Raw genomic sequence first — 23,813 nt, 5'->3', positions numbered from 1 at the left:
CACACAGTGCATAATTAATCTGTGTAATTCTTTGCCATGGGATGCGGTAATGGCCACCAGCTTGGATGGCTTTGGAAAGGGCTTAGACAAATTTATGGTGGACAGGTCTATCAATGGCTACAGGCTGTGGGCCATCTCCAGCCTCAGAGGCATGATGCCTCTCAATACCAGTCACAAGGGAGCAACAGCAGGAGACAGGACATGCACATACTTCTTGCCTGTGGGCTCCCCAGAGGCATCTGGTGGGCCACTGTGTGAAACAGGATGCTGGACTAGATGGGCCTTGTGCCTGATCCAGCAGGGCTGTTCTTATGTTCAAACCCTAGTCAGCCAGAAATCAAAGCCCAAAACTCCCTCCTTTCCCTACCATATTTTATTTGCCTATTCTCCTCTTGCCCTGTAATGGTATAGACATCTTCCCTTTGCCTGACAGTTCTGAAGCTTCATGGGTATATGGAACCAGTCCACTGTTCCCTCTAATGCGTGTGCATGCTCACACATTTTTGGATATCTGCTCAGTTCATTTTAGATCCTGCTCAGGTTGAATTAGGAAGGCCCCATTCTGAATGCAGGTGCTCACACTGTGCCTTGATACTGCCGCCCAGAAGAAAACTCATTCCGCACAGAGATTTTTTTAAAAAAATTAGAGGGACCACTGAACCAGTCTCAAGTTCAGTCTCCTTGGCATTTTAATTGATAGGAACAATTCCCTTTTGGTCTTCAGAACTGACTCCAAAGCTAACTCAGTTTTTGTAAACCGCCCAGGGACTTAGGTTATGGGCAGTATAAAAATATGTTGAATGAATGAATGAATGAATAAGAGTAAGGATCCTAGGGATGGCCCCCAAAAGGCATAGAGCTGTGTTGCACAAGCTGATTACTAGTCAGCAAATATTCTTAAGATAGTCAAGTAGATTCTTAAGAAAGTAACAAGGAAGTTAAGGAGGAGTTGCCTGGTCCACTACAAGCCTTTTTATTCAGCATAGGTCATCAGTATTGACCTATGCTGAATAAAAAAGCTTGTAGTGGACCAGGCAACTATATTGATTGATGGAACCAGGCATCAATATTGATCAGCAGTAGCTTCAAGACCAGAAGTACTTCACACTATATGAGAGAATTATCTAGGAACGCTGAAAGTAAAGAGAATTTGATACTAGTTGCAAAATTTCATTTCTGAGAGTCACAGCTTTCATTTAAAAATGAGTAAGTAGTAGCAAGTTTCTAGTTATGACTAAGAAGGTATGCTTGGAAGAAGCATTGACAATGCCTGCTGAAGTTTCAAAAGGCAGAAGGGTGGCCAAACAGTATCAGTAACAGCTGATGAAGGGTCGAGTGTCCTACATTGTATCATTCCACTCCCTACAACCCTGCTAACTGAGCCAAGCAGTACCTTTTAAAGTTGTGACTCCCTTCTTTTTAGCAGTAGAAAATCAAATGTCCCTTTCCATACCTTGTCCTTCCAGTGGATGTTCCTGATGTCTAACTTATCTTCCTTTTCAATAAGCATACTCTTCCATTTCATTATATTCAGGGACATGTTTTTGGAAGGCATGGAGCACTTCTGGAAGCAACGAAGATAGGTGAAAATTTTTCTCCCACCACATGCATGCTGCTGTAGTGGGAAATCCTTTTAATGTGTTAAGTACAGCCTCCTACTACATCATTGCTTCATTAGTCAAGATGTCAGTTAGCACTTTCAAAACTAAGACTTCTGCAATATTCTCCAGTGAATGACAGGCAAGTGTGTGTGTGTGTTGTAGGGGTGAAGTTTATCCATTTTTCTGCTTCTCTTTGCACACTACCTCGATGATACTGTACTATAGAACAAACAGCTTCAGAAGAGTCAAGGCAAGCAGGCAGCACTACAAGTTTAAAAGAGTGGAAGGGGGAATCCCCAAATCCTCTCCCTACAGACAAATATGAATGCATCTTTCCAACGTTGCATCGGTCCTTTAGTTGATTCCCTCTTATTTGTCTGCACATTTGCTTAGTCAGATCTGATAAATTAAGTTATATAGAAAAGCTGCCTCCAATCAAAGGAGTTGATTTAAAGAAACATAGGACAATTTTGAAACCCACTGATTTCAATGAGAAATCAATGGTACTTGAAAGCACTTTAGCTAGACCATGCTCCTTTTATTTTGAACTTACTCCTATTTTTGTGGGGGATGCGGGGTGGGGTGGGGAGCTTTTCTGTGCAGCTTATTTTATCAACCTGATTAGCAAGTGACCAGTGATGACAGGGTATCAACTAAAGTCATATGCAGAATATTCCACAGTAAAAAGGAACAGAGAACGCTGTATATCAGAACTACCCAATCCGCACAATAACTATAATGCCTTCATTATACTTCATCCCAGTAGCTTCAGAGTCTCTAAGCCAACATTAACAAATTTCCTGCAAAGACCATCTCCCAAAGCACAAAATTAGGAAGCATATTTCCCCAGACAGCTATAATAATTAATTTTGTAAAAAGTTATCACCATGTTGCAATGATTAGAACCTGATTAGGAACCATTAGTCACAGAAGGGAAAGCAGTAGGGGGACTCAGTACATTGTTGTTTCTTCTGAACCCAAGATCTAACTCAAGAAGATGGGTGACGAGGAAAGATTGCAGAGCAATTGGATTGGAGTCAGAGATTGCTTTCAAAAGACAAGAACAGGTATGGAAATGCAAACCTGACCTCACCTCTTGATCCTCCTGTGGTAACAGTCTACATGACAAATAGGTGCAGGATGGGGGAAGGGTTGGGAGAATGCTTTATCTCCATAAAAATTATTTTGAGCAGAGCAAAGGTCAAGAATAAGCCAACTTCTCCAGAGGCAGCCCTGTGCTTGATCTATGCTGAGTTGTTGGATGAATCTTCTGAGGACTGAGGTAGCAGTCACTCCTAAGCCTCAATGGATTGTTCATTTGAAAAACAGAGTTAGGAATCTATTGCTATAAACCAAAACAGACTAAAAGATATTGATATATTAAAACTCTGGCTTCCTGAAGATCCATGAAGCTCCTTGTGAGACTCTGTGAAGGTACAGGATATATATTTCTGAGAGAAGGTCCCCTTAGGATATAACCCGTAATATAGAGCAACATATATACATAACTTTACATGGCAGTACATTCAATACAAGAATGAAAAGTGTTTGGGCTTCATTATGAACTTGATAAGTAGCCTATAAAAATCAATAAACAGGACTTTTCCGCTGTAAATCTTTATGCATTTGTGTAGTCACGTTTAAGTGTAGAGTAAGCATTTTTGAAAAATGGCTGCATAGTAAATGCTTTATAAGGAAGTGTACCAGCCAATAGGTTATTGATGAAATTAGCCAATAGTCCCAAAAGACCTTTGGGCTAACAGCTTGCAAAATGATGCCGTAAAAACTAAACAAGACAGCTACTGCACAGGTGTGCAAAGCTAACAGGCTAGCTATCAAAGCCATCAGGACTATCCTGTTCAGGATAGTTAGTCTGGTCTGTTTTCAAGTGATACACATGTGCTATATGCACCCAGGTTATTTAATTTTATTCTTTTTAGAACCTCATGTTAAATATTACACATGAAATTCATGTTTAGTTTAGCCACAAGCCAATGGGTGCGTTATTTATTTCAGTTTATTATAAATTTGTAAAGCTGTAGTAGAAGTATAATGCCTCAGAACTGTCTAGTCATATATCTGGGAATAATAAAGATTATCACAATTCTCTTACTGGGGTGAGGTAAGATGCTTTAGAAGAAATTATTTGTCCTCCCTATCTGAAACATTAATGAAAGTACACACTGAACAGCACAATTAATATCAACTGTTGTCAAATTAAAGCTTTAAAAATTCCTGGAAGTTGACAGGGTTCTGGTTTCATTCTTCAGTTAACTCATCTTTCTCTGAATCTTGAACCACACATATACAATGATAGCAATTGATCTGCAAGTATCTGAAGTACTGCATAGCGCACAAACGATAATACTGACCAAGTTAAATGTTGGTTTAAAAATGACACAACTATTACAGAGACAAAGGCTTGGATTCAAAGATGCCTTTCTATTTCTTGAAAGCCTTCTTTGCTCATAAAGGTCTGTTTCAAACTTAGCAAAGGAGTGTTGCATAAGAAAAATAACTCCAAATCCAGAGAAGTTCCTCCATATATGCAAATTCTTTTGAGTCTTTGCTCAAGCTCTTTTCAAAACCTAAAGCTTACTTGTGTTTACATTACAGATTTTATCGGCTTTATTCACCATATTTCTTGTACCAAATGGCAACCCCGTCCCCTGTAAGGCTTGTGATCTCCTTGCTTGGTTTGTTCTCATACAAGTACTTGGTTTGTTATCATACAAATCAAGTGTTGTCATGGGCAACTAGTTAGATCAATGGTCTGATTCGGTATATGGCAGCTTCCTATGTTCCTAACTTCCACATTTTGATTGAGTACACTTTGCAATGCAGATTGCAGAGCAGAGAGTGAAGCATAGTTAGTCTCAAGGCCAGACATGGAGCTTATCTCAGAGTAGTCACCAAGAAGTATGAGAGAGAGAGAGAGAATATATACACATATACAAACACACACACAAACCTGCCACTGTCATTTTCTAACCACAACACTATCTCTCAAACAAAACAAACTTGAGGAAGACAGGTACCCAAGTTGTGTCTTTGTCAATCTAAACTCCAGCAAAACCAGATAGTTATAGCAGCATATTATACTCAGTGTTGAGAAAAGAAAACTACAAAATGAAACCTTCCTTGATTCCTTTCTTCTCTCCCCTTATGTATCCTCTTCAAGAGAACACACTATTAGGGCTCTTTCTGCCAACCAGTCCCTTTTTAATACATTTTGCAACTTCCTCCTTTTGTGTTCCATGTTCCCTCCTCCCCACCCACCCCGACCAATGCCACCAGGTGTTCCCAACCTGTGGTACTTCAGGTGTTTCTGAACTAGGGATGTGCATGAACCGGTCTGGAGGCCATGTTGGAGGCCTCTGAACCAGTTCAGAACCGGGCCGGTCCGGCAGTCCGGCACTGAGGGGGGTTGAACTTTAAGTGCGGGGGGGTAGTACTTACCCCTCCTGCCGCTCTTCCCCCTCCGGCGCTGTATTTAGAAGTGAAGTTTTGGGGGCGGCAGCGTTCCTCCCTGCTGCCCCTGCCCCCGTCATTGCCAGGAAGTAGTGTAAATAGCAGCACGCATGTGCTTGTTGCGGCGCGCGCACCTGTCACCACCGTGCACGCACACACCGCATACGTAACACGCAGCGTGCATGTGATGTATGCGGCGTGTGCACGCATGGCTGCGACAGGCGCATGCACGCCACGACGGGCACATGCGTGCTGCTATTTACACTACTTCCTGGCAACGACGGGGGCAGGGGCGGCAGGGAGGAACGCTGCCGCCCCCCAAACTTCACTTCTAAATACAGCGCCGGAGGGGGAAGAGCGGCAGGAGGGGTAAGTACTACCCCCCCGCCCTTAAAGTTCAACCCCCCTCAGTGCCGGACCATGCCTCCGTGGTTCCATGCACACCACTATTCTGAACTACAGCTCCCATCATTTCCAGCTACAATTTGTGGCTGGGGATGATGGAGTTGTAGTCCAGCAACATCTGGAGTACCACGGCTTGGGAACCCATTTTAGACTGTATCCACTTCTAAAAAATACAAGCAGAACATATTTAAACCAATTTCAGCACTGTAAATAAGATTATACTATGGATTCTATGGCACATGTAGAGACATCTATTTTTAAAAATTTAGATTTGATTTCTACAAAAAGAAGAAGAGTGCTTTGGTTCATGAATACATGGATAAGTACTGTCAGTGTTCCATATTTTTCAAACTTAAGCCACAGAACACTTAAAGCTGCTCCCAAGACAAAGAGTAGCACACAACTAGTAGCCAGAACAGAAAGTATCTCAGGTGACAGTTGCCATGCCAATAATTCATTCATTCGATTTTTATACTGCCCTTCCAAAAATGGCTCGGGGTGGTTTACACAGAGAAATAACAAATAAATAAGATGGATCCCTGTTCCCAAAGGGCTCACAATCTAAAGAAAACATAAAATAGACACCAGCAACAGTCACTGGAGGTACTGTGCTGGGGGTGGAAAGGGCCAGTTAATCTCCCCCTGCAGAATAAAGAGAATCACCATGTTAAAAGGTGCCTCTTTGCCAAGTTAGCATTCAAGTTTGCAGCCATCAGCCCAGTGTAGGCACTGTCAGTGTGTAGACTGCAGGCAACTGGTACTCTAATTCATTCCACAACATACTACATCTGAGAAGCATCCTGGAGCTACAAGACTACTCTGAATTCAGATCGCTCCCCATTTTGAACGCTTTCAATTCTAGTTAAGGCTGTCCTGTAACAGTTAGACTGATGCAGCCCAAGTTGAAAGCACCATAAACTTCACAACAGTTGCAGGGCAGAATGTCTTAATTCTCCTCCTCCCCCCCCCACCCATACACCTTTAAGACATCAAGTCTCTACTCTGCCTTAAGCCATTTTAAATCTGATAAAAACTGAAGTTGAATAGAATGTTTGTAGGAGAGACAGATGGGGGAGAGGGGGGAGCTTACCACAGAAGGGACACAATGTATTTACATGGGAAAACATGTTGCATTAAGAGAGGAGATAACAGACCTGTCACATATTCCACAACATTCTATTTTATAAAAACTGATATTTATAAAAGGGTGATGTTTTTTTTAACGTAGTTCATTCCACTATGGTCTAATCTTCAATGTAATGAGATATTAAAATTAAGAGTTGACCTTGTAACCTACTGGATATATACTTAAATTTTAGAAATCTGGTGGAGAAATAAATTGCTTCTACAAATATATTTCAAATTACTGACAAAATACATTTCCATCATTAGCAATATTTTAAACCCATAACAGAGTTCTAGAAATACAAGGAGCAGAATTTTTTCCAGAAAAAAATCCTAATATTATTGATCACTGAACCAAATTACCTGTAACAGTTAACGACAAAGAATTTAAAATGGCAGTTGTTTGAGTCAAAGAACCTTCATTGACTTAATATTATCAACAGCTCCTAAGGCAAAAACACATACTATTAAGTTACAAGAAACACCATGATTTGCCACAAAAATAACTGAACAGTGCAATTCAGTGCAGAGCATCATGTTGCAGTTACAATCATCATAGAGATGATTTGTAAAATGGGAACTAGAGCTGTCATTGAGAAAAGCTTCCTTGATCTTCAGAGATCTGGTGGTGAGGATGTTTTATGATCCAGAACAGTTTTCAGTGAGTGAAGCAAGCCTTCATAGTAGCAAGGCTATAACTCATGATTCTTGACTGTCTTTCCTGAACACATTATTTGGGAAACCAGACAGCCAATTCTTGCCTTATTTATCCATTGCTGTGGACAAAACTTTATGCTCTGGGCCCATGTTATTCTGCTACTTTTCATTTGAACTTTCTGTTTGCGAACAGGGAACAAATGATGAGTTCTGTGCAATAATCATTTGCTCAACACAAAGTAATCGTGGGCACGTTTTTCATAACTTGGGGAAATAAATTATACAAACAGTGAAAACTCCTAGCCCAAGGTATTTAATCTGTGTCACACACTCTGTGAGGACATGCACAAACATGAAAGAGGAAACCAATTGCACATTCCCTCATGCAATTTCATCTTCAGATGTTACCTCAGGAAGAATATATGAAACACAACTTATTTGTGCCTCTTCTCTCACATCTCCTTTAGAACACCTGAAGTCACTCTAAATAATACCAAAATAATTGACTCCTGTGTAAATGTGTTCAGAAGTGGAGCATAAATGACCTAGGCTATAATCCTGCTCACTTTTTAACAAGCACCTTGGTCTTTACTGTGTGCAAATTGGAGCTATGTCTCAGCTGAGTTTTTTGCACTGTATTTACACAAAGATCGTGCATACAGTGAAAGTGTATAGGGCCAACAGATTTACGGAACCTATACCACAAGTAAAGAGCCTATTTGCTTACAGTTTGTATATGTATAGGCAGTGGTGACTGGTCAGTAAGGGCAGAAGGGGCTGTGCCCGCACCAAACAAAAACATACAAGCTTGTAAAAGATCAGACATACTGGCAACCAGGGAATCCTGTGGGGGCCCCCCCTTCTGATTTCCCCCTCTCAGTTTTCCTCAGTGCTGGCAGACTTTGATAAATACCAAGCCCACTGGCATGGAAGAAAGCGGGGTGGGGTGGGTGGGGGGGGAGCTCCTGCCTCGGTAACAGAGTTCTCCCCTGCCCCCTCCCCACAGCCACCACCGTGTGTAGGGACTGTACAGAGTGAGTGAATGCACACAGATTAGGCTGTAGTGCTTACAGCTACAATCCTGCTCCCACTTGCTTTCACTGTTGCATGATCTTTAAGTAAAGGAGCTCTCTTCCTTGATTCTGGCACAAGATGACTGTAAAATAAAGGTAAAGGTAAAGTGTGCCATCGGGTCGGTGTCAACTCCTGGCGACCACAGAGCCCTGTGGTTGTCTTTGGTAAATATAGGAGGCCTTAACCATTGCCCTCTCCTGCACAGTATGAGATGATGCATTTCAGAATCTTTCCTATATTGCTGCTGCCCGATATAGGCATTTCCTATAGTCTGGGAAACATGCTAGTGGGGATCCGAACTGGCAACCTCTGGCTTGTTAATCAAGTCATTTCCCCACTGTGCCATTTGGTAGCAAATGTCACCACCATAATACTATTAGCATATGTTAATTTTTTGCCAGCTGTGAGGAGAGACACAAAGCTTCTACCCCATTAAGGGGGAAGGGGCATTGGAAGGGACTACAATGTTAGTTTTGGGAAGTAGGCCTGGACCTTTACGCAAAGAGCCAAAAACCACCACCAAGGAAGTAGAGGAGAGCTGGTCTTGTGGTAGCAAGCATGAATTGTCCCCTTTGTTAAGCAGGGGCCACCCCAGTTGATATTTGAATGGGAGACATGTGTTAGCATTGTAAGATACTCCTGTCAGGGGATAGGGCCGCTCTGAGAAGATCACCCGCTTGCAGAAAATTCCAGTGTCTCTCCCTGGCATCCCCAAGTTAGGACTGAGAGAGACTCCTGCCTGCAGCCTTGGAAACGCTGCTACCAGTCTGTGTGGACAATACTGAGCTAGATGGTCTGACTTGGTATAAAGCAGCTACCTATGTTCCTATGAGAGTATATACATTTTGCAGCTACAGACTGCTCAAAGGTTCTTCTCCTCCTGTCAATAAACAGGGTACAGCTAATACTACTAGAAGTTTGGGATGGAGGATGAGAAAAAGAATTGGGGAAAGGGGTAAGGAAGGCAGGGAGCAGAGAAAACCTTGACAGTGGATGACAGCTGGTATAAAACATTTACACAAGACACACGCTATGTAAAGAAAGGGGTGGGGGAGCCAAAACGCCATGCACAAAAACAAAGAGAGGATGTTCTAAAAACAAAATAGACTGTATCGAACAAGAAAACCATTCTGACAAACCACTTCACCTTCCTTATGCACAAGTACCCTAATCTGTTCCTTCCTCACCAATATAACAGGATATCTCAGATCCAACATAAATTTTGTCACTAGTTCCACTTCTTTGTATTATTTGGATGCAATGTATTATTGCATCTTTGTATTATTTTGTATTATTTCTTTGTATTATTTGGATGAATGCAAGCCAAGGCTGCAACAATCCTCAACTAATTGGTGCAATTAATTATGAACGCTTTAACTGCAGATTAAAGTTTAGTTTTCTTGATGAATAGGTTGTAAAATAAGCAAACACTCTAGGATTTGACACTCTCCAAAATATCTATGACTTCCTTCTCCCTGCAGCAGATTTCATGAAGGGCAACTAACATTTTTAATTGAGAGAAAATAGTTCTATTTCATGCTTTTCTTCTCAAAGCAAGAATAATATGTAACTGAAGGTGACAGTTTTTCATTCAAATTATTATCTGTACTTTTAAAAATATAGGATACTCCACAATGAACTGAACAATTTTGTCAGTACTGTTATGTTCTTGTAATAGAGAATATATCATATACTCAAAATGTCAAAATCCGTATTAAAATATAGCTTCTCTTTCTAACAATATTTTGCTTAATAACCTACTATTTATCTTAAGCCTGTTTCTTTCCTTCAGAATTCTCAAGGCAGCTGAAGCTTTACAATATGTAAATTTAACTAATTAACTAATAAATCAGCAAGAAGCCAGACAATTAATCAATTCAAAGATCTTTTAGTAGTCCACTGTCCTACACACAGTTTTGTATGCAAGACCATTTTTAACTGAAGTTATCACTGATATCAAAAGGTGGTAACGCTTGGCACCAAATTCTAAACAAAACAGTCAGCATCCAAATCTTTAGCATGGTGGTAAGTGGCACAGCAGCAGGGAAATGCTTGACTTACAAGCAGAAAGTTGCTGGTTTGAATCCCCACTATTATGCTTCCCCAACTATGGGTAACACCTATATCAGGCAGCAGTGATAAAGAAAGATGCTGAAAGGCAACTTCTCATACTGCACAGGAGATAGCAAGGGTAAACCCCTCCTGTATTCTACCAAAGATAACCACAGGGCTCTGTGTGCGCCAGGAGTCAAAACCGACTTGATGGCACACTTTACCTTTACAACAAGGTAGAAGTTCTTCTTCCTTCCATGAATAAGAAATGAGTTCTGCTCACAAAGACCTCAGGCACAAGTGCAGCTTTTTTCTGGCTATAGAAGCATTCGCTGATGGTACAAGACTAAACTAAAGTTCTGGAAGAAACCCATTTACCTTTAAGTTGAAAAAACTTAAATTCCTTTCAATGAATGCAAGCATGTATGACATCATATTTTTAAAAGGAAAGGCAGGAAGTATGACTACATAGTTCTACAGTATAATATCTCTTTGACATTATGTATGCAACCTATCCCTAAACCCATCACATATATTTTATATAATTTCAATTTCAGTATGACATGCTACCAAGTAATGTTTGGAATAAATAAGATAAGAATTATTTTGAGTTGTAATGAAGAACTCATCTTTCCTCTAGGAGCCACCCTACTTCTCTTTCAGTACAAGGTAGAACTCCATCATGTTCATCAATAATCATGGATCAGACATCCCTAACCATAAATAGCTACTAAGCCAGGCCTGCTCAACTTAGGCACCCCCCAGCTGTTTTTGGACTACAACTCCCATAATTCTCAGCCACAGCAGCCAATAGCCAGGAATTATGGGACTTGTAGGCCAACATCTGCAGGAGGGCCGAAGTTGAGCAGGCCTGTTCTAAGCTTATAACCACCATCTTTAAATTAATTATTATTATTAAATAGTCTTGGTAGAACATCATAATTGCTATCTTGTTAACAAAATGGTACAATTTCACAGTAGAGCAAAGGTGGGTCCAGAGGGGAGCAAGCACCCCCAGCCAGACAAGTGGGTCCCCCACATTTAGACATCTAAAGCTGCCTTTCTCTTTTATACATCTCAACTGCCCTGAGCCATTTTTGGAAGGGCGGTATAGAAATCGAATAAATAATAAATAATGATGATGATGATGTTGTTGTTGTGTAGGACACAGTCCACCCACCCATAAATGCACTTTTGCCCCTACTGTATGCCCCCACTCAATCTTTTTAAATGGTGCCACCATTGCAGTAGAGATGAATTTTTACCCATATGTTGCTGAAAAAACACCTTTCAGAAAAACACTGCATGTGCCCTAACTGATTTAAAGAGATGCAGAAACATCCAGGCTAATATTGCATGCACTGGGTGGGGTGGGGTGGGGTAGAGAAGCAATTTTCTGGTTTAAAGAGATGCAATTTAGAGTTTAAAGCAATTTAACTGGTTTAAAGAGATGCAGAAACATCCAGGCTAATATTGCATGCACTGGGTGGGGTGGGGTAGAGAAGCAATCTCCCATTCCCTCTGGAGTCCACTGTGCCTCCTGAGATGTCCCTGAGAGTTGCAGACCCTCAGACATATTTTCAGTAGGCACAGTGGGCTCCAGAGGGAATGGGAAACTGGCAAAAATCACCTCTTCCCTGTTATGAATATGAAACATTTTCCAGCACCCACAATGTTAGTCTAAATCAGTGTTCCCTCTTAAAAAAAAATTCATTTGTGTGTTGAATGAATTTTGTTCTGGGCAGCAGTATCAAGGCAGTGTGCACACATACAGGTGAAACTCGGAAAATTAGAATATTGTGCAAAAGTCCTTTAATTTCAGTAATGCAAATTAAAAGGTGAAACTGATATGAGACAGACGCATTACATGCAAAGCAAGATAAATCAAGCCTTAATTTGTTATAATTGTGATGATCATGGCGTACAGCTCATGAAAACCCCAAATCCACAATCTCAGAAAATTAGAATATTACATGGAACCAAGAAGACAAGGATTGAAGAATAGAACAATATCGGACCCCTGAAAAGTATACAGTGTACTGTGCTTGATTGGCCAGCAAACTCGCCTGACCTGACCCCATAGAGAATCTATGGGGCATTGCCAAGAGAAGGATGAGAGACATGAGACCAAACAATGCAGAATTGCTGAAGGCCGCTAATGAAGCATCCTGGTCTTCCATAATACCTCATCAGTGCCACAGGCTGATAGCATCCATGCCACGCCGCACTGAGGCAATAATTGCTGCAAAAGGGGCCCAAACCAAGTACTGAATACATATGCATGCTTATACTTTTCAGAGGTCCGACAGTGTTCTATTCTTCAATCCTTGTCTTCTTGGTTCCATGTAATATTCTAATTTTCTGAGATTGTGGATTTGGGGTTTTCATGAGCTGTACGCCATGATCATCACAATTATAACAAATTAAGGCTTGACTTATCTTGCTTTGCATGTAATGCGTCTGTCTCATATCAGTTTCACCTTTTAATTTGCATTACTGAAATTAATGGACTTTTGCACGATATTCTAATTTTCCGAGTTTCACCTGTATGCATTCAGAGTTGTACCTTCCCAATTCAACCTGAGCAGGATCTAAAGTTAACTGAGTGGACATCAAAAAACTTGTGAGTGTGTGAGCCTTAGAGGGAACACTGTTCTAGATGTTAAGCCAATATTTCCAATTGCATTCACCACTGCTCACCTTTTCAAACAAAGGAAAGTTCCGACCAAACTTCAGTTCAGCTACACAATTGTTATGTGCAATTTATTAGTATTTCCAGACATTCTGTCAAATATGAGCAACAAAAAAAGTCTCCATCTCTTCAGTATTTGACCAAACTCAACACTCAGCATAGATTAAAATGCTATACATGACAGCATTATATAAACATTCACAAATATATCACATCTAATGAACACTTTACATTTCTAGCAAATAGTTCCAAAAATACAAAGAAAAGTACTCATCACTAATCTTTTTATTTAGATCTCTCTTGTATACACTAGTTTTTGTTTACAGAATACCATAGTCATATATAACAAATGAATTAATTTCTCTAATTTATGCGAGTGTATTAACTTACAATTTTCTTTAATTCCTTATACCTGCTATTGTTCAGTAGACAGAGCAACAGATTCAGACCCCAGATAACGAAATTATTGGGTGGCCAGGATATTTCACATATGCATCTAATTACTTTATCATTCATAGTATGATATACAACTCTGAATAAACTGAATCCAATGAAATAAACTTGGTTAAAATTTGTACAAAACCTCTATCTGGGGCATCTGTGCTGTGATAATTTTTTCCACATATGATTGAGTAACTTGATGTTAGAATAACCAAGAATTCACATCATATGTGAACAGGGCTGCTATCTTAGTTCCAGATCTGTAAAAAAGAGGTTTAACTGCAAGATGCCTCACTGCATTAGCAAGAGAATGCAAAAAAGAAAAAAAGAGCAGCCTGCATTGAGCTTCAAGAATAAGGTGGGATATAAACTAAACTCACTTGATTTGTTTTTTATAAATAGCATGCAAATTTTAATAGCACACAGAAGACACAAAGATCATGGACTATACAGTATGGAAAGACCATTTCTATGGAAGTGTGGAAAAAATATTTATTACAGTAGTAATCTGTCAGGGCGGGGCAGAGAAAGTGGAAATGAGCTGCACTTGTGGCTAATGTGCTCTCTGCTCGCCTCTCCTGCCTCATGGTCCCACACCTTGGCCCACCACTACATTAACCCCAAACATGCAGACTAGTCAACTAGGAGAGCCAGCGTGGTGTAGTGGCTAGAGTGCTGGACTAAGACCAGGGAGACCTGAGTTCAAATCCCCATTCAGCCATGAAACTAGCTGGGTGACTCCTGGGCCAGTCACTTCTCTCTCAGCCTAACCTACTTCACAAGGCTGTTGTGAAAGAGAAACTCAAGTATGTAGTATACCACTCTGGTGGGCTCCTTGGAGGAAAAGCGGGATATAAAATGTAAAAATAAATAAATAAAAACGAACTGCCAGGTTGAGAAAACAGGCAGTCTGCACACCTAGGGTTAACACAGTGGTGGGCAAGGCAAGGGAGAGCAAAGAAGCCAGGGCAGGGCAAGCAAGTGCAAAGGAGCCACCCCTGCAACTTATTGCCATCCCCTGTCCCAGCCCAACAGGCCTCTACTACTTTAGAAGTGCAACTAACCAGACAATGGTTAGTAAATAAAGAACTATCTCAGTGTATAGTAACCAATACAGAATCCCTTTAAAATAAGTAAAATCAGTGAAAAAACGCAAGTCGTGTTTGTGCTGTGAAGCAGCAAAAGCTGACAACTAGTGCATGCGATGAACTTGCCAAATAAGAGAATAACCAAGAGATAAGTTGGATGATATCCTGCTTGATATCCTGACTAAACTACTCAGTGGAAGTCCTACTGAAATTAAGTAGGCTTTGAGAGTATCTCCTGAGTAACTTAGTCTGAGTGTCAGCCACTGAGTGGATGTGATCGATATGAGGCCATGACCTCATATACCATGAACAGAACACCCATAAGACTTCATCTAGGCTACATTTCAAACATAGCCCCCCAATAATTACCATGAATTAAACAGTTGCTTAATTGTAACAGCAAAAATTGAGTTAACAAAAAATGGAGAACTCAGATGGGGCCCCAAAATTAAGAGTGGTTAAATAATACCCAGGACACCCTGTACTGGTTTACACAGGCATTCTGCACAGATTGAAAAGAAGAAGGAAAGGAAAGGCTGAACCTTTACACAACACAATATAGTTGAAACATACTGGAATGTACAGCACAGTAAAGTTATCCAAATGAAAACGCTTAATGTAAATGTAATTTGCTAAATTCAGAGCTTTAAAAAGCTCTGAATGCTTTTTAAAGTATTTTAATGACCTGATAATGTAATACACAATATAATTACTATTAGTATTAAGAATATTTATGTACTGCTTTTCAACAAAGTAGTTCTCAAAGCAGTTTGCAGAGAAAGAGGAATAAGATGGCTCCTTGTCTCAAAATCAAAAAGAAAGAAACTAGACACCAGTGACAGCCATTGGAGAGATGCACCACTGGTGGTGTATAGGGACTGTTTCTCTCCTCCTGCTAAAAATAAAAGAACCATCAATTCAAAAGCTTCCTCTTTTGTTCAGTTAACAGGGATTACCAGGCATACATGTTTGTTTTAATGCCATATGTAAATATCTACTTAGCTTGTAAGTATTTTGCATACTGGATAACATTCAGACTAAATTAATCTTGAGAATTAGTATTACCTGTTATACTTTGTCTTAAAGGCTGTATGCAAATATCTGTGTATCTCAGATTACTTAGCTTGTAGGCATTTTGTACACTGGCTGACATTCAGACCAAGTTAGGAATGAGTATTCCCCTTAAAATTAATGACAAAAGTCCTATATTTTGTTTAATCTTTTTCATAGGTATAAAAAGAAATTAAAAGATATAAGTACACATAAAAACCTAGGCCCCATACATAACTGGAGCCAGAGCCAGCATGGTGTAGTGGTTAGAGTGCTGGACTAGGACCGGGAAGAAGTTCAAATCCCCATTCAGCCATGATACTAGCTGGGTGACTCTGGGCCAGTCACTTCTCTCTCAGCCTAACCTACTTCACAGGGTTGTTGTGAGGAGAAACTCGAGTATGTAGTACACCATTCTGGGCTCCTTGGAGGAAGAGCGGGATACAAATGTAAAAATAAACAAATAAATAAATAAAACTTGATGGTTACACTTTTTTTCTTACATACTGTGTTTCACATCCCTATCTTAAACACTGTCTAGAATCCATAAGAGAAATATTTACACATGGGAAAGAATTCCGTGTTAAGCTACAGCTTTGCATCTCATTTCCCCCTAAATCAGTCCCCACTGCAAAAGAGAAAGCCCATTTAGTCAACAAACATATTGTCTCTTCAGCAGTAGGAATAGTAATATTGAAGTCAGGAAGCACAGCTCCAGCTGCGTGTATGGTTCCACTCGCCCCCTATACATATACATGCCTTCTTTGGTGCCTGGTAATATGTGAAGTGTCCCAGTGACTTACAAAAAAGTATAAGCCATCCTAACTAACATAGCACCAGTACTTCTGAAAATTTCCAGACTAATACCACACCAGTGCTAATGTGAGGAGAACAAAATTTCAGGGACCTCCCCTTCCCCCAGAAGCCCTCTGTGTCACCTGAAAATATGTCCCTGAGGGCTGAAAGTCCCACAGGGGCATATTTTTGGAGGGAACAGAGCACTTCTGGGAAGGGAAGATGGTTGAAATTTGTTCCCACCGCTGAGCCAGTAATGGAGCCAAGTTAGTTGAAATTTTCAAGAAGTAACAGTGCTTCTCACATTGCACCAGTGCTTCATTCATCAGGATGTCAGCCAATGACTTTGCAACTGCTTATATAAGAGCATCACTCATTCCAATAATAGATGTCTTGTGAGCTTTTGTAGTAAAAAAAAAAACCACACACACAAGGAAAATACTGTGGATAATTAAAGGGATATAAAAAAGTTTTCAGTTCCTTCAATATATAAAACATATGAGATCACAAAACTCAATGTAGTGACCTAAAGAAAAGTCAAAGGACAGAGGAGCAGAAGGAGGGAAAAGAAGAAGACACAAAGAAGGCCAGAAACTGCTTGCAAATGACAGCAGTTTTATTATACTATATAACAGGGGATACCAACCTGTGGTACTGCAGATGTTGCTCAACTACAACTCCCATCATCCCCAGCTACAATAAATTGTACCTGGGGTGATGGGAGTTATAGTTCATCACCATCTGTAGCACCACAAATTGGGAACCCTTGATATGGGAGAAAATGAGCTGTACCCATGTACCCCAAGTCAGGAGTTTTAAAGTAATACTTCTAGATTTATTATTTTTTCAGAGTTAGCATTCAATTTTGTATTTTAATAAACCAATAATTTCTATTAGATCCCAAGACTGAAAATAGCAAGATAAATATTCTCTTGAGCAATAGCAATCCTGATGTCACATATTTGGAGTAGTTCCACTATTCCTGCAGTAAGTAGTTTCAGAACTGAGATCCTCCATCCCTTGGTTTTCAGTTATCTGTCAGTTCTGTTCTAACTAGATTCTGTGAAAATGGATGGCAAAAAATTGCTTAGACATCTAGTGTGGTAGGACTAACCAAACTTTCAGGAAACTAACATACAAACTAAACCTACCACAGAATCTATCGGAGTGATAGAAAGAGGATATTGCCATCAAGACAACTGCCTTTAGCAGTTATCACATGGCCAAAACCCATATTATCCTACTATGCAGAAATACTAGATCCAACCCCAAGTACACTTACTAAAGAATTCTCATTCACTATCAATGGGACATTTATCTAAAAGTGCTTAAAACTGTAACTCTTTCATTGTATTATTAACTCAATAATATTACCCTTTTGCGCTTACTAGAAAAGAAATATAGTTTAAAAAATGCAATTCAAACTTATACTGGCTTTTAGGGTTTATTTTTTTACTGTTTATTTTTATTGTTAAATTTGTATACTGCTTTTCATTAAAACAATCCCAAGGTGGTTAGTTAAACAAGGGGTGAAAGAAAGATCTTAGAAGACAGGTGTGCCATGTTAAATACAACTTGACAGTTTCCCCTCATTTCTGCAATGTTTTTATAGGCAATATACACATTTAAATACTAACCAATTATTGCTTCTCTCTCTCTCTTTTACAATAGTCACCTCTGACACTTGCCTTTTGAGCTCAGTGTCCTTGTTCCATTACTGAATATATTTGCTAAGCAAAGGATCTCTCTCACACACACACCCCACTACAATTGATACTTAAATTAATATTTGCTATAAAAATGGGTTTCATTTTCATGCTGCACTGAGATGAAAGTAACTCAATGTAGCTTTTATATATTTACAAGTTGATCCAAACGTTAATAATAAAATCCAATTACAACAGTGACTAATTTCAGAGATAATTTTAAATATATCAGCTTTCAAATTGGAGAAAGTTGCAGGTCATTAGGTACCTGGCTTTCCTTTCCTTCCTGAAGTAGTGAAGAACTTAACTAATGAGAAATTAAAAACTAGAAAAGTAATTCACCCACACAAGAGAAAGCTAGACAACAAGAAGTGTTCTATAAACCTGGTGAAAGGATAGAATAGTCTTTTCTTTTATCCAGGAACAGGCAAGCAGTCCATTGATACTGATCTCCTTTAGTGGGTTTTGATAGCAAACAGAAACTGCCATCCAAACGGTGAAGGCACAAACATCTACTGAAGACCGTAAACGAGTTTGTAGAGCACATGAAAATAAGGTATTATTAAGTTCAACTGGGAAAGGGGATGAGCTGGGAGCTAAAAACAGCAACAAAAACGTGCTTACTTGGTGTACAAAGACATCAACCGGAGATTCCAAGGGGCTTCCCTCGCGGTTGATCATGGAAATAAATCCGAATCCCATTCGCACATTGAACCACTTGCAATGGCCTGTTCCGTGCAAAACCTGGGATTCCTCCTCCTCTTCTTGTTCCGGCAATTTCCCGGGCTCATCTCCACCTTTACTCGCCCCCGCTGATTTGGAGAGGGATGGCGGAAAAAAAACAAACAAAAAAACGTACACACACACACAAAAGGCAAGGAGTTAAAAACTAGTAACATCCCTTTGGCGATCGTACAAGAACGATTGCTACAGAGAACAGAAAACACATGCACGCACGTACAAACATTACGAAACAGCCTTCTTTCCTTCCTACCCACAAAAAGGCATTAAACAAGCACACACACTCCAACATCCTAGAGAAAGGGGGAAAAATAGTTTTGGTTTTTAAGCGCTTAAGGGCATCGTCGACGGAAAGCAGCCTCCGCTGTGACTCACTCCAACTACGGTTTTTTTAAAAACCCAACACGCCACACACACACACACACCCCAGCCCAACCCACGTTGTTCTGTACATACGTGCGATCCTGCCCTTTAACTCCATCTTTCAGCCACATAAACCACCCCAGAAAGCGATACTTTACTTGGGTACTGCTGGTTGAGCACCGATCCCATCCCTCCCCAGAGGAATTCGCAGGCGAATGAGCCTTGGCTGGCCGGGCGAGGGAGGGAGAGAAGAGGAGGGGGCGACCGAGCTGAAAGAGGCGGCGATTGCACAACTTGGAACGGCCCATCCAGCAGCAGCGGCGGCGGCGAGAGCGCCGTGTGTTATTTTCAAACTGTGCTCATCCTTTTGCTCGCTTCCTCCACCAAGTTCTCCCTCCCTTTCCTCCACTTCGGAATCACTTTAGATTCATGCCGAGGAGAAGGGAGGGGGGGCAGGTGTACAGAGGTTTCCTCGCGCTACCACCCCCCCTTCCCCCCGGTAACTGCTTGCTCAATCACACAGGAACAATTCGAACAAAAGCCCCCTCTGTAAGCTTTTCAAGTTGGGTGAATCGGAGTGGGCGGTGCGCAGCACTTGGGAGAGCTCGCCCACAATGGTCATATATATATATAATATGAACCCTACAAACAGTCACACACACACACACCTTTACCGAACGATCAAATTTTAAATGGTTTAAGGAGAAAAAGGAGGAAGGACGCGAAGGAAAATGGGAAAAGCAAATAAAACCCCAAAAAACCACGGGGGGGGGGAGAACCACCTTCGGCCATGTTGGCCCACTGGCTTTCTGCTCCAAAGTTCCCCCTTGCTGGCTAGAAGCGGTCTCTTGCATCAGCCTAACATCTTGATTTTGAACGATCACCAGTTTCGCTCGCATGGTCTAGTGTGCTTTCCCTCTTTGATTCCTCCCCCCACCCCGGTCTGCTTCTGGGGCCCCTATACACACGTGACTTGGTCAATTACATGCCTCCTTGCTACTAATTTCACTCCGGGTCTTCGGAGGGGGTTTGGCAAGAGGAAGGAGTAGCCAATCGCCACTTCAAACGGCCTTGACACGCCGGAATAATTTATGAATGAACAACGAAATTTCAAAACACGCTCGTCTTGCCGCGAGTTGGCACGTCTCTCTACGTAGATCCGGGCGACGCTCGAAAGGGTGGGGAGCTGACTTGCGGGAACGTAGCGGGAGAGATTCGCACATGTAGTTGTCGCAGCGCTGTCTACATAGCCGCAGATGTTCATTATGCAACGTGTAAACGTAAAGAATCACCATCCGTTACGCAGACTTTCATGACTGTGTACCTCGGAGAGACAGAGGCACTCCAGTGTTCGCAATAAAAGGATGCCATCTATGAAGAAGCCAGTCCACAGCTTCTGTAACCAATGTAACTACTTGGTTGGATTGGAAGCAATCCTCAATAAACTTACTCATAAATGTGACTTGGTTCCAGGTAAGTGTGTCTAGGGCGGCAACAAGTTGCAAGCGCTATCGTATTGAAATCAAGGAAACCAAACGAGGGGATTCGATTCGAACCCTCCGGATCTTTTGCATGAGAAGCCGGATCTTTTGCACGCTGTGGGACTTACTTCCGCGTAATTATGCACAGAATTGAAGCCTGACCCAAAAGTGAGTGTCATTGAGCTGAAGAGGAGTTTGCTTTAGTGAAATGGGAGGTGTTTGTTGGCGAGTGAGGGAAGTGAGAGATAAACATTCTAGCATTTCGTCGTCGAAGTCGATAATCGAGATAGACTCATACCTAGATGCTGTTGGATATTCAAAATGCACACACTGGCTGGGTGTGCGGGGTATCCTAAAATAATCTGCAGCTGACTTTCAGAATGACATGTGATGTTTTCCTCTTGATTTTTTCTCTATAACTGTTTTTGCCCGATGTTATCCGCTGTCAGGCTGCAAAACCAAATGAACTAAAGAGTCTGCTTTCTAGCAATGCTTTATATAAAATTATTATATAATCTATATCTGTGATAGACGTCATTCATGAAGAGCTCTTTTTAAAAAAGTGTTTTGCCTATTCGGTTGCGAACGCCTACTGAAGGCTCAGGGACACCTTAATTCAGTTCAGAACGCGAGGCGGTCCAGCGTTTCAAAGCATTTGGGAAGGAAAGTGCGGGTGGGGGAGGGGCTCGGGGCCAGCGACTGCGCTTCACAGGTTCCTCCGCCATCTCGTTCCGGGGGAGGGGATGTGATTAATGACTTCCTAAATAAGAGGCCAGTTTGCAAGCCTAGCATTACAGTGAACCTCAATCAGCAACGATTGTTCTCCAGGAGAAGGGAGGATGGTGGAAAAGACTGGAAGGGAAAAGGCAGAATTTGCCCGAGAGGAGGAAACCGACTGGGTGGGAGTATAGTGTGTGTGCGCACGAGTGCGCGTACTCGCGCAGCAGGATGAAAACAAAGAAGAGGAATAAAGGCCAGGTCTGGAAAGTGCAACGCAAGACTCTAATTGGGATCTCAAGACACACGAAGAATATCATCCCACATACTACTCTTAACATGCTCCTTGTTGCCGTTTCAAATTTATCAGTTTCAGGGTCTTGAACAAGCGTACAAATAAGGTAACAAAAATCAGAATAAATCGCTATAATCAAGAGTACGCACACTGTATAAATAATCGTTACATGTATTGACTTCTACACAAAACACCGATAATGATAACATTTCCTTCCTTGCTGGAAATACTCATTGGGTTATTCCCACCCCCATTTCGTCAGTCTACCTATGTACCAGAATACTCAGATGTCAACTCTATGGAAACCAGTAGGGCTTCTGCGTGTGTATAAAATCGGAAAGTTAGTCTAATTGCTCAGGGTCGTATTTCTTATCCAGTTCTGTACATGTCTACTCGAAAGAAAGTCCCATTGTGTTAAATAGGGTTTAGTCCCAGGAAAGTGTATTTAGGATTTTTGGGAGTAAGCCCCAATGAACACGGGGGATTTGCTCCAAGTAAACATGTACAAGATTACAGTCCATTATTTTAGTCATAGATTGAATCTCTACTCAGATCCCAGCAAGCTGAAGTTTTGAGGGCTGTCTGACTTGACAGGTTCTTTTCCTTGCAAGATATATCCTCTCCTTCTTGTCCTAACCCTGCGTGCGCATACACCCCTCCCCCACAACACACACACACCGGCGCGCTTGCTGATTTACCCTGAATATGCTTTTATGAAATTGCAAAGTTGCCCGTTGTTGTTTCAGAACTGGCGACAGGCAGTCTGAACAAACACGGAAACTCTCTGGACTGGTTCAAGGGGCCTATTTACTCCCCTTTTTGTTGTTTTTCGGGGTGGCGGTGGTAAAAAGACTAAATGCTTTTATTCGGATTTTATTTCTCTTTAGGACAACAAAGTAATCAACTTTAACATTCGTGCGGAGGAAGCAGTCTTAAGTAAAAGGTGTTCCTTTTAAATTAAATAAAATCCAAGTCATATGGTTAAGTAGAACCGACTCCTAAATCATGAAATTCCTTTGCAGTCTTCAACCGTAAATTTCCTATAGGTTATTTCAATACTGGAGGTCGACCTGCCTTCCTCGTTCGAGTCCTGTCTGCTTCTGTTTTCGCCCCTCCCCCGGCCCGCCTTTTTCTCTTTCATCCCCTCCTGAGTCTACCACAGCACTAAAGCGCACGCACGGGAAATTCGAAGGCTCAGGCTGATTCCCTAACCGCACTTCTTAGGACCTAAGCCCCTGCTGTCAATTCAGTGAGACTTACTTTAGAGTAACCACACACAGGACCTGCCGGGACGCTCCACTGACGTTTATAGGGCATACAACCGGATCCTTTGCCCGCTTACTCGAAAGTAAATCCCACTGAGCGCAGTAATTTTCACTTCCACTCTGTATAGGGTTGCGCGTAATTACCTTTATGTTTGGTAAACTAGTTCCGCCATAGGTTTGAGTTTGTTTTTTATTAAAGTGTAAGCAATGCAACTGATAAAGCCAAAAAAGTAACAATAGTGGGAAATATGTATCATTAGGGAGGGAGTCAAGATTTTTTTATATATATTAGACATAAGCAGGATAGATGGAGACCTGCATCTTGAACCATCAAATTCAAAAGGATATCTAGATCTTTATCTACTTCCTTATGTATGAATGGCTTTGCAGACTGATCTTGACAACCGGAATTATTTCTCTGTAGGGAGATATGAAAATAGGGACGCTCTAGGAATGTGTACTGAATGTTAATGCACAAGTTATATGCATGTACATTTACATTCACACCCTACTTTTCTATAGTTTGGGATGGGAAATTAAAAATGACAACTTTAGGAATGCATTCTAACCACATTTTAACAAGGCATCCCACAAAGGCAAAGAAAGGGGCAGATAATAAAAGATAAGGCCTGTCCCTTCGAAAAGTTGCTAATAGAAAAATGTTGGTAGATCTTGCTAACGAGTGCAGTCTTCTGTATGCTTACTCAGAAGAAAGTCCCATTGTGATCAAAAGGTGTGATCTCCAAAGAAAATGTGGGTAGGGTTGCAGTCTCAGCATTTGTTTCAGCAAATGT

At 41.1% G+C, this 23,813-nt stretch overlaps 1 protein-coding gene across 2 annotated transcripts in view; it reads right to left on the bottom strand.

Annotated features, from left to right (window-relative positions):
• The window catches only part of LIN28B (lin-28 homolog B), a 142,357-nt gene that overhangs the window by 101,523 nt on the left and 17,021 nt on the right, over positions 1-23,813 (bottom strand). For both annotated transcript variants that reach the window (XM_053259392.1, XM_053260235.1), the window contains exon 3: positions 18,782-18,969. In XM_053259392.1, the coding sequence (XP_053115367.1) occupies positions 18,782-18,969 (188 nt within the window). The remainder of the gene's footprint in view (positions 1-18,781; positions 18,970-23,813) is intronic.

This window comes from Hemicordylus capensis, chromosome 1 (genome assembly GCF_027244095.1).
Source record: "Hemicordylus capensis ecotype Gifberg chromosome 1, rHemCap1.1.pri, whole genome shotgun sequence".
In the NCBI taxonomy this organism is placed as follows: domain Eukaryota; kingdom Metazoa; phylum Chordata; class Lepidosauria; order Squamata; family Cordylidae; genus Hemicordylus; species Hemicordylus capensis.
This window is presented reverse-complemented; position numbering and strand designations above follow the sequence as displayed.